Consider the following 12,413-nt stretch of genomic DNA (forward strand, 5'->3'; position numbering starts at 1 on the left):
GTGTATGGGACAGACATATTTCAAGTTTAGGGATCTGTTCTATAGACAGACAAAAGGGGCTCCAATGGGAAACCCGTTGTCTCCGTTTCTTTGTGAACTGTTTATGGCTCACTTGGAGGAAACTCTTGAAAAACAGGATTTACTACCCGAAAAATGGTGGAGATACGTCGACGATGTTTTCTGTGTAGTAAACAAAGATTTTCTTGAGGAACTCCTGACAGCCATAAATGGTTTACATAAGAATATCAAGTTCACTTGTGAAGTGGAAGAGGATAAGAAAATCCCTTTCCTGGACGTTCTCATAAAGAGAGAAGATAATCTTTTCAATTTTGAGATTTACAGGAAACCAACCAATACTATGAGGGTTATCCCGAGCACCTCTAATCATTCATTAGGACATAAGATGGCCGCTTTCCATCATATGATCCACAGAATGAATTCGATTCCTCTCTCAAAAGAAGGGGAAGAAAAGGAACTTCAATATATCTTCCAAACGGCTAATAAGAATGGATACCAATCCAGTTCTATTCAAGCCATCATCAACAAAAAACAAAAAATTCTTCAGAGAAAATCCTTCACTACTTTAACTCCAATTCAAAACGAGTTTCAACGGAGATCGATGGAATTTAATAGCTTCAATGCTCTTGAATTACGATCCAAGTTAACAAAATTTGATATTGAATTGGTTTTTAGTAGTTCCAATAATCAATTGAAATCCATTTTAGGATCAACAAAAGATCCGGTGGAACTTTTGCATAGATCCGGTGTGTACAAGATCAGTTGTTCTGACTGTGATAAGGTATACATTGGACAAACAAAAAGGAAGTTAATAGAGAGATTCGAAGAACATTTGGCAATTGCCAAATCAGATTCGAAGAAAAAAGTTCCCCCTTCACAGAATCCTAGATCTTCAGTAGCATTACACATCTGTGAAACAGGCCATTTGATCGATCAAGAAAATATTTCTTTACTTCGATCGTTGAACAGTAATTCGCTGAAGTTAGATGTAGCGGAAAGTATTGAAATTTTCAATCAAAATTCAGCTAAACTGTTGAACGGAGACAACGGACCAGGTCATAGTTGGCTGTTCAAGTTCTTAGGTAGGAAGAAATATAATTTACCTGACAACGCCCAAAATAGGGCGGGTAACAATAATAATCTACCTGACAACACCCAGAAAAGGGTAGGTAGGCCCAAGAAACTGACAACGGCACATTTGCCGAGCATTCGAAGGTTCTTTTTACCTACAAATAATTCAGAGCTACCTAGCTTGGACAATTTAAGGGAGGGATATGATACACTTTCTTCAGTCGATAACCCACTGAGGATGCTAGCAAGTAGCTAGTGAAATACTAGTATTTGGGTCTTTCAAATACTGTAGCTGAATTCAAAGGAATCTTCGACTACTTTGAAATAATAGTTTCATTCAGCTAAGAGGTTCTTCAAACCTTTGATTATTAGGCGTTCGTTGTTTTTTTTTTGTTTGATTTGCCAAATAAAGTGAATAAATCCGGAAAAAATCCGGGCAACCAGGCCATACCGGACTTTTTTCAAATTGTGTATCAAATATCTGGGCAAACCCGGATAAAACCGGGCAATATGGCAACCTTAAGTTGAAAGCTGTTAGAAAACTCAAAGACAACGAGTTGCTAACTTTTCCCAAAAGAAGTAGAAAACAAGAAAAATAGGATCAAGTATCCACATTCCAAGATCAAGTATCCACATCCATCCCCCACCTATCTAATGTTAAAATATAAGAAAAAAATTCAAGTTTGAATAAGCTTCAGCGATATTGTATGTTGTGATAATAATTGAATATTATTTAAAGATAATTTAGCCAACCAATTCTGGCGTACCGTAATTTATGCGTTTGATATTGTTTCGTCGTGCAAATTTAATATTTTTAACACTACTCGCTATTGATATGTTACATGGAACGTTTTTCGTTGGTACTTTAAAAATACACAGCTAGTCATTTGCTTTCATGTGACACTTGATATAAAAAATCGTGATATATAGTGTGAAGTTTTCATCTCAACTTTTGTAATTAAGTTTGTTTACCATTTTGTTATGTTCAAAAATCAACCGCAATTTATTTTGAACTTAGAAAGTGCCTTTATATTTAAATAACCAATGAAACAACATAATCAAAACGATTGTTCGACTAACTTAATAAAAAAAACTACTACCTTTATAGTCCCGAAAAAATTAAACCATGCCCAGCAATACAATATTGACTGTTTATTTTCCTTTCATCATTCAGGGTGGTTATCCATGGACACATCTGTACAAGGAACCACTGGGTCCCGATGACGAACCGGAGGTCATTTTGCGATACAGTCACTCTCCTGTCAATCGGCGTCGAAAAGTGGAGGAGCAACTAATAGAAGGAACTTCTCAGAGTGAGAAAAAAGCAAAGACAGACAACGGGGCGGGCGATACAAACGGCATTGAAAGAGCAATCGATGCCGAAATGGAAGTTCCTGAAAGTCCCAGGCAAAGCAGAGCTCGAACAACATCCCATGGAGCACACAGTTTGACTTCGGAGCTCAGAGCACATGCCAAGCATTTTTTGGATGAACATCCAAGTATTCGTAGCTTCAGTAACAGCCTTACGAGAAAAGGCAAACGAACTAGAGCTCTTATGAGTAGATCGCTCGAGCGTGCAAAGTCCATGGCTGATAAACAAATCGATAGGGCTAAAGTTCAAATGAATACTCTGCGACGACGAAAAGCTGCATCGGAGCCGCCGAGGGATCTGCCAGAGCATAAAATTTTGAATCTACGTGAATCTCCCAGACTTGGAAATCGAGAGATACCAGCCTACGTAGTCAGACAGCCCAGTGATGAAGTTGTCAATATTGACGTTGAAGATAACGAAAAGGCAGACCTTGGCGAAAGCACTACGTTGGTGCCAGATGAAATTATCGAATTACCTTCTACAGCACCTGCTGTTTCTACCCAAGAAAAAGATTCTGCTCCCGAAACACAGCCAAAAGAACCAGAGCCTGAGAAAATGGAAGTCGAAGAGGAGCGATATGAAATTATCGAAGCTCCCAAAGAACCGGTGAAAGTAGCACACATCGAAACTAGTCCTGCGGAAATTCCTAAAACTGATATCAAGGTTGAGGCTCCACAAAAAGCACCGCGCAAGAAAAAGGAACATCATTATGAAGACATAGAGGATTACGAGCCCAAGAAGGAAGAAATACACAAAACTTCGTCCACTGATTTGAAACTTAAACGTCAAGACGAAATTGACGGATTTGATCCGATCATTGGCGAAATGTTAGGAAATGATAAAATTAGAATATCCTTACAATTGCAGGACGAGCAGGTTGCACACGACTTGTTGAGTCGCAAGAAGCGCCTGGATGAAATTCTTCAACATTCCTCGGAAGACGAGCGCGAAACAAAGGAGAAAATCCCAGTGTTGGGTCTTTTGGCACCCATTTCGTCGATCGACTCAACATCCTCGGATGAAGAAGCCAGAAGGACGCATTTGTCTCCACTGGCTGAGGAAAGTGACACTGGAAGCATTAATGAAACTCCCAAAAAATTAGAACTTACTCCCGTTCAGGAGAAATTCATCGAAGAACAGGAAACTGCTGTTGAGCCGAGAGCTGAAGAAGACAAGCAGCTGGAGCTTACGCCGGCCGAGGAAAGAATGCTAGCAGAGGCAGAGAAAAAAGAACAAGCCAGCCAAGAAAAGACAAAGGAAGACGTGGAAGATAAAACTGCAACTGCGAACAAACCGACGACCGATGATCGTTGGTCAAAAATGAGGTAAGTTTGAATAAATGCTTACAACACTAACATTTTTACACCTATAGCTTGTTGTGGGAATAGTAGTGAATTGACAAAGCAATGCAAAAATTATTCAAATTTTTAACAAAGTTTTCTATATATCTACCAATGTTTGAAAGAAAAACTTATCCGCTTTTTTATTCCTTTACCAAGCTTGGTTTAGATACTTATAAAAAGTATAAGATTTTTAAAACTATCTACCAAAATTCTTGCTATAACTTAATTTCTGTAGGTAGCAGTAGCACTATAAAACCTCTAAATAAATAGAAACGAATTCTTCTGCTAGAAAGGAAGAAAATCAATCAATTTACCTTTAACTTAACTCGTCAAATAAACACTTAAAAATTGTAGCTGAATGGTCAGTTCCAAACTTTTAAAAGCGTTAAATATTTTCATAACAATTCGGATTTCCTGGAATCCGGACTTATATTTTTCCAAGATTTTTAACGTTATTTAAAAAAATACGAAAAAAAATCTGGAAAAGCCCTGTCTTACGAAGAAGCTTCCAATCACCCCACAACTCCAACGATCTACCAAGGCTTCCGTAAACTTTAGACTTAACAGCAGCTCGCACCGGAAGGCAGAAATCCGTTCCAGCTCCTTCAGCCAACCGGTTCAAACGGATTACGTCAGCTGAATATTTTTCGACTGAAATAAGAAAAACATAATCAAACTAATTTCCAAAACAAATTTAGTCCATCAACTCACATCCGACACCGGTAAGGAAAATTCATTCAGAAACTGACCCACAGTGAGGGCAGTGGAGTTCGTCGCGAGGCCTCCATCGGCATCATGAACACCTTCAATTCCGTCTTCAGGCATGAATCCAAGATTATGTAGTTCAGAAAAAAAAATCAAATTTTCCTTTAAATCAAAACCATAATCCATTGATTTAAAAAATAGGAGTTTTATTTCAAATAATGAAAGCATTGAATCGAAGTCAGTTTTGTTTTGTTTCAGATACCAAGTTTTCTCTGCTTGTTGAAATTCTATTATTATTATTATTATTATTATATTTATTCATCGAACATTTTGTTTAAATGAATTAGAATATAGAACAAACATCAATCAGATAGAATTAAATAGACTGGACTGGCGAACACGACGAATAAAACGACTAGCTGGTTCATTGAACTGGTGCAGATGTTCAGCGTCCTGGAATACTCGCATCATCGCACTCAATGGCTCATTATAGCCGTAGGATGTTCGGTGGACTCGGTTTGATAGTAACGAGTGAGATCGTAAGGTCCTTAATGGCGCACTAAAGCATATCATTTCCAGCAAGTGTGGTGACTGGACCTCACCATTCAATACTTTAGCGACGAATGTTGCTTGTTGAATCCTTCGGCGGCGTTCCAGTGTTTCAATACCCAAAAGCTGGCAGCGATTAGGATAAGCGGGAAGATCCTCAGGATGGTGCCATGGCAGATGTCGTAGGGCGAATCTTAAAAAACGCTTCTGGATGCGCTCAATTCGTAAGATCCAACACAGCTGGTAGGGGGCCCAGACAATTGCAGCATGTTCTATTATGGATCGGACGAGTGCACAGTAGAGCGACTTCAAGCACAGCGGATCAGTAAATTCTCGTGCTATTTTTTGAAATGAATCCAAGTTGTCGATTGGCTTTATTTATAACGGTTGTTCGATGGCTGTTGAACGTGAGCTGTGCATCAAGGGTAACACCTAGATCGTCAACTTCCAATACCCTTTTAAGATGCTGATGATCGATGCTATAGTCGTGTAGAATGGGTGATTTTTTTCGATGGAAGGTTATTACATAGCATTTAGGGACACTGACAGATAACTTATTCAGTCTACACCATTCACTAAACCGATCGAGCAGCGATTGGAGCTGGGCAAAATCCTCGGTGCATTCTATTGGGACATATATTTTCAAATAATCAGCATATGCAATCTTAGTTCCATCATCCAAACTGATTATCAGATCGTTGAAAAACAATACAAACAGCAGAGGCCCAAGATTGCTTCCCTGAGGCACCCCAGACCGATTTTTGAAAGGAAAGGATATGCTATCACCAAATTTAATTCTGATGCACCGATCTGTGAGGAAGGATTCCAACCAAACAACCATGTTCTCATGAACACCAAGTTTAGATAGTTTGGCAAACAATATTCTGTGATCAATCCTGTCAAATGCAGCCTTGATGTCGGTGTAAACAGCATCTACTTGGTTTTTACACTCCATCTGGTTCAGGCAAAACGATGTGTATTGCAAAAGGTTTGTACTCACCGATCTACCAGGCATAAACCCGTGCTGTTCGGCCGCAATATATTGGGATGAAGCTCGCAATAGAACGCCACTCACGATGATTTCGAAAAGTTTAGAACCTGCCGACAAACTGGTTATACCTCGATACTGCTTTACGTCTCTTCGATCGCCATTTTTAAACACTGGAAACATAAAAGAATTTTTCCATTTTTCAGGAAATTTACGTTGCTGAAAAGATCTGTTGTAAATTCGTGCTAAAGGCATTGAAAGAGCTTCGATGCAGCGGCAGTAAATTACAGCTGGAATTCCATCAGGTCCAGGAGCGAATGAGGTTTTCAATTTCCTCGCGGCGTGTACAATTAGCTCTTGGTTTATCACAAAAGTGTTAAGCTCGATAGCATCGACTGGGACATGATAATTGGCTTCGCTGCACTCAGTTTCGGAAGAAACAGTGTCTGAAAACACCGATCGAAAATGCTCTGCAAATAAGTTGCAACAAGTATCCGGAGAGTTACCAACAGCATCATGATAGAAAACGGAAGTAGGTAAAGAGCTCGTTTTACGTTTTGAGTTTACGAAAGTCCAAAAACTTCGCGGATTACTGCGTAAACTAGATTGTAAGCGTAGGACGTGGAGCTTATATAACGATGCGTTTAGTCTACGGTAAGCGAAGCTTGCTGTTTTGAACTGTTGTTGAAAATTCTCTGTTCGATGTTTTCTCAGTCTGCGAAGACAAGCATTTTTTTCCCGTCGTAGTTGCCGCAAGGTGGGCGTGCTCCAAGCGGGTGTCATAGGCGCTTTGAATCTGGGAACGTGCGAATCCAACCAGGTGCAGAACAAGTTGCAGAACGATTCTGTCATAGCATCAACTGATGAGTCTCCGAAAACTGCATCCCAGTCAACACTGTTCAAGTATTGAAAGAGCAACGAAAAGTCTATCTTCCGAAAATTTAAAGGCCTATTCTTAGGTTCGGAGGTTTTTCGAGAACCGTAATTGGTAGACATAGTAGCAGGTAAATCGAAGACGATAGGTGAGTGATGCAAGTCTATCGGTACGAGTACATCGGGAGCATTTCTAATTACAATTAGTTCCTCACTAGAACCAAAAACAAGATCCAGTATCCGACCGAGGTGATTGCTGATAGCGTTGAATTGATTCAGATTGAGCGAATTCATTCCATCGATCAATGAGGCAGCGGCAGCACTGATGGGTGTAACATTCAAGAGAATCGCACCTGCATCACTCGCCTCCCACAACAAACGAGGTTGGTTATAATCGCCACATACCAAGACGGACTCCTCAGCAGAAGCACGGGTGCACAACTCGCGTACGGTGGCCACATGGGACTCCAAAATGTGCGTACAATTGCTTTTGTCAGGAGGCACGTATATGGCACAGAAAATAAATTTTTTCCCGTTGATATTCGCTGCAACACAGACTTGTTCCAAATCATTCCCGCTATCAGTAGTGACAAAGCTGCTCACGTGGTGTTGTTTAACAGCAATCAAAACTCCACCAAAGCTTTTTTTAAAACTATTTCTGGAGCTGCGGTCGCAACGAAAAACGGAATACCTATTGCCGAATAGTTGGGCAGCATTGATTGAATCCGTCAAGCCAGTTTCGGTCAGTATGATGACATCGTAGCTACAATCGGTGGTTGCCAAATAGAAGTCCTCTGTTTTGGTGCGTAGGCCCCGAACGTTTTGGTAATAGCACCAAGCTGCGTCATTGCAAGGAATCCTGTTTGATGCAAGGCTAGAAGGCAAAAATGCATCACTGGGTGAAGTGCTCGAAGCAGACGAATACTTGCCGTGACATGGCAATTGGAAGCCTCCCTCTGAACCACCTGACCGATCAACGGGACGACTTGTAACAGGAACAGTCGGTCGTTGGTGGCCAGAGAAGAGAACTTCCGAATTGGCATGAGAAATGGTGCGTACCGATGATTAAATACTGAAATTGGTCACCTTAAAGATATCTTCAATATTAATTCATCACGATCGGTTGGAGTTGAATTAATTGAACAGAACGGTAATTTTTTCATCAAAATTCCTTGATCCTCATATTGTTATTGTTATAAAATCATTGAAATTGATTGATTGGAATATCGTTCACTGATCCGGAATTGTTGCTTCGGAATCCGGAATCGGAACCTTCTGCAACCGAAGTTTCTGAGGTTGAATAGTTTCTTCTCACATCCTGCTGTTTTTTTTTATTCGATTTGATATTAGTTCTTCCTTTTTTTTATTTTTTACTTCTTTAGAGCAAGTTCACTGGTGTTGGGAAAAAGTCGTAGAAATTTTGTCACTTTTTGCACATTTTGAAAATTTTGCCATGCAAAAACATTTTCAAGATCTTTGGCCTTCAAGTTTTTTAACCTTCCAAAGCCGTTCGCTAAATATCCGTTTCCTGGAAATATGCGTTGTAATTTGATGTCGTTCTCCTGGCTGTAAATGTTAACCGATTTTGATGATATTATATTCATTGTGTAGGTAATTTATTCTAATTACTCATCATTTCAAAATAAAGTCGATATGTATTACCAGGATTTTAGAAACTGGTACAGAAAGTTAAAAGTCCGAAAAATTAATTTTATTTTTAAAATACTCATAACTTCTGACAGCTTTTCTGTATTTAATTATTTCATTGATGTTTGAAATTGTCAAGAATCCATCTATCCGACAATGTATAAATATGTTGGGGTCCAATGAATGTTGTTACCGCTATGACAGATCTTCCAGTGTTGTAAAAATATACAACGCCTAAAGATCTTGAAAACATTTTTGCATGGTAAAATTTTCAAAATGTTAAAATTTCTACCGCTTTTTCCCCACACCAGTGAACTTGCTCTTAGTTAGAACGAATTTTTCTAGGAGCGAAAAATTTTGACGTTCGCGTGTGTCAACGCCTACTCGAACTCCTCCCTAAATGCTTTTCTATTATTAGTTATTCATTTAATATCATAACTTTCTAAAAGATTCCAGTTTTGTATGAAGCTTTAGAAATAAATAAGGGGTCTTGAAGGCATTTGAAAGAAAACATCGGTGAAAATGTGTCAAAAATTTAAAAATAAAATTAAAAGGTTAAGTTTTCGGTTCAAATCAGGTTTAATTTCAACTCTTGTAAACTCGATTAAACGGACGATTAAAGTTTGAGTTTTATGTTTAAATATTGTTTTTAAAGTATTTACAATATAAATAATGTTAAACAACAAACCAATAAATATATTTCCAGCTGAATTGTCACCTGAAGATTAAGTACAAGCTCTTTCATCATCAAAAATTAGAATATCAAAATGTATTTGTTTATTAAAATCCTGCAAAAATAGTTTCAATTTAAATCTAGATTTTTCAAAGAACTAAATATTTAAACTCAATTTAGATCTTATTTTATAAAAATTTTATGTGTTTCAAACTGACTCTGGAATATGAATAATCAATCTTTTTTTTTTTAATTTAAACTTCGAGCTAAATCTGAATCTTATTTTTAAATTTTAATTCTAAATTCTGCATTTTGAACCAGAATTCAAATTTTGAATCCCTGAATTGAAATCGATTTCATAATCATAACCCGACGAAACATTACATCTAGCGGTAATCTAAATGGCCGTGAAAAAACCAAAATTCGTATCAGGATTTTGTCTCAATGATGATCAGAATTCCGTAATCCCAAGGCAGATCGGTTACTGCGGATAGTGCGACTTCTAAATCTTCCCTGACCAGAAAACCAGAAAATCTGTCTAGTTCAACCCACAAGCTGAAACATGATAACACCTTTAAATAACTTTTTCTTACATCACGTTTAACACAAACTACCGCCAAAATCGCCTAGTAAAAAATTGGGAAAATCCGAATCCAGCATAAGCTTTAAACGCTGCTCTTTAGAATTTGCCATTTTGAACTCTGAAAATAAACACAATTACAACCCGACATTCACTTGAAATTCAAGTGATGGGGAAGTGAATATTTTTTCTCACTTCAAATTCAAATGACGACTGAAGTGAATGTGGATGAATTCACTTGAAATTTAAGTGAATGCCAAGTGAAATGTATATGTCGCACTTGAATGGAAGAAAATCACTGGATCCTTGTTTTTAAATGAAAAATCATGTGTATTTTAAGAGTGAATTTGGGTTCAGTGTAGGGTAACATTTTACAAGTGCAAAAATAACAGTTAGCTCGAACCGCTCGAACCGAGAAAACGCGTTTGAAATTTCGGAACATATCTAGAGTTTGTTTTGATTAGGTCGTATGAGCCACTGAACATGTTTTGAGAAAATCGATGTTAAAGTTCTGAACCACATTTTCAATTCTCATTTTATGAATGCTTGTCCAGTTCATCTGTAATTTTTTAAGTCAACGTAAAAATGGACACAGAACATGCCGACATAATAGAAATCGATGTTATTTCACTTTTAATCAATGAAGATGTACTTACGACCTAATGTATTTATCATTTGGCGCATACGTCCTTTGGTTACTCGATAAATTTGATTCCAAAAACCGATTCGATTGCCTTAAATTTTCAATCATTCATTCGGATTTGATTGAGGAAATACTTTAAACAAAAAAAAATCCTTCATCCTAATCGCGGAAATTATCCTTTCAAGGGAGCCTGATATTTTTGCTTTCTGGATGTGGCCTTTGGGAACCACTTGGACATTTCCGGGAAAAAACTGACCCTCTCCTGGCCGATCGAGGTGTGCAAAAAGCATCCATAACCTTCAACTATTTCGGCTGCTTCTGTAATGACAAAAAAAATACTATGGCTATTTACAAAGTGAAAATTGCTATTTATTGTACTCACCTGAGACCAATTTGCAGCGTCAAATCACCCTTATATCATCGCTTGTATCACCCATGCACAGTTCTTTCTCCTTTAATTTAAATTAATAACACTAACCGAACTTTTCGTGACGATTCATAACGTCGTATAACCAACTCGACGAACTGTTTATTTTGCGACCATTTGCATCCCGGCAAAGCACGGCAAGAGCAAAACGACACAAAAACCAAATTGCACTCAAAAATTAGAAAGTCATCATACGTCCTAAATTCAAATCAATTTGAAAAAGTTATTCATTGATCGAATGAAACCAAATTTTTACCGATCATACATTACATCTTTGTCAATTGTTTGCAGTAGATAACTCAGTTTTGTTTATATTGGTTCATACGACCTAATCAAAACAAACTCTAGATATGATCAAATCCTATTTCAAAAATCGACCACTTTTTGTTCATAAAAAATATTCGGATTCTGTAGCTCAAAACTAGAGAACTATTATCGAAAAATAGTGTGTAATTTGTACATCACTTTAATTGCCTTACATATAATATGGAAAATTTCAAAACATCGATTAACTGAAATTAATTTCAAACGAAAGCAGTTTTAATGCCATTAATATAAGGTACAGAATTGTTAATTGTGTTTCCTGTCATTCGGTGTATTTTTTGGATTGATTTATCGATGAATGAATGAACATAAAAATATAACTATCGGCATCCCCAAGTAAAACTTTAAGTTTTATAGCATACTACTAGACCAAGTTTAGGTTTCATAAGAGGATTAAAGAGTCTAACAAAACTATCGGTGTTACTTGGGTCGTACACACAGGATATGTAAATACTGCATACATGGTTCAAAAACGCATTGAAGTAGACAAGCCAAATATTTATATTTCTTTCCCAACAAAGTACATAGGGAAAACTTAAATGAATGACGCAAACTAGACCATCGGGAAGGTTTAGTAAAAAGTTTATAAAAATTTAGTGTTGAGATTTTTGCTCGGCAAAAAGTGTCGAGAATATAAAGCTTAGTTCTTTTAGTAATGGGACAGTTACGAATGCCTGTATCTCAAAAACCTTTCGTTTGATCTAAAAACTTCGTATGCAGAAAATGAAGGTAATTTTATGATAATTCATGAAAAAATTTGAAAAAAAATATTTGTCGTTTTTTTGTAAGAATAAATTCTACTTTATTCTTGGTACCTCCCATCGACTAGCGCACACTTTTTTCAGTCATGATATTGATCAGTTTTTCAAACTAATACTTCGTCTAATCTATATTTTAGGTGGCTACACCCTCTTCCTTCAGTTTCCGCTGCTTTTTAAAAGAAACTGAGGGCAATTTAGTGGATGCAGATGTTCCGAAATTAACAAATTTGATTATTTTTGAGTCACATTTTAAGCGTTTTTAATGGAATTTCTGCTATCAAAATCTGGCAATAACGAAGTAAAACCATCATGAGATTAAACTTAAAGTATAATCGGTTAGTATAGATCGTAGTTTGCGAAGAATCCATAAAAGATTACTCTTTTTAGGCTTTTAAAAACAGCAAAAACCATAGTTTTCGATTTGAATATTGTTATTTCT

The 12,413-nt window shown here is 37.3% G+C and overlaps 1 protein-coding gene across 4 annotated transcripts in view; it reads left to right on the forward strand.

Annotated features, from left to right (window-relative positions):
- The window catches only part of LOC129758040 (trichohyalin), a 97,559-nt gene that overhangs the window by 55,831 nt on the left and 29,315 nt on the right, over nt 1-12,413 (forward strand). For all 4 annotated transcript variants that reach the window (XM_055755462.1, XM_055755461.1, XM_055755458.1 and 1 more), the window contains exon 3: nt 2,264-3,786. In XM_055755462.1, coding sequence (XP_055611437.1) covers nt 2,264-3,786 — 1,523 coding nt within the window. The remainder of the gene's footprint in view (nt 1-2,263; nt 3,787-12,413) is intronic.

The sequence above is a fragment of the Uranotaenia lowii genome, chromosome 3 (genome assembly GCF_029784155.1).
Source record: "Uranotaenia lowii strain MFRU-FL chromosome 3, ASM2978415v1, whole genome shotgun sequence".
Taxonomy (NCBI): domain Eukaryota; kingdom Metazoa; phylum Arthropoda; class Insecta; order Diptera; family Culicidae; genus Uranotaenia; species Uranotaenia lowii.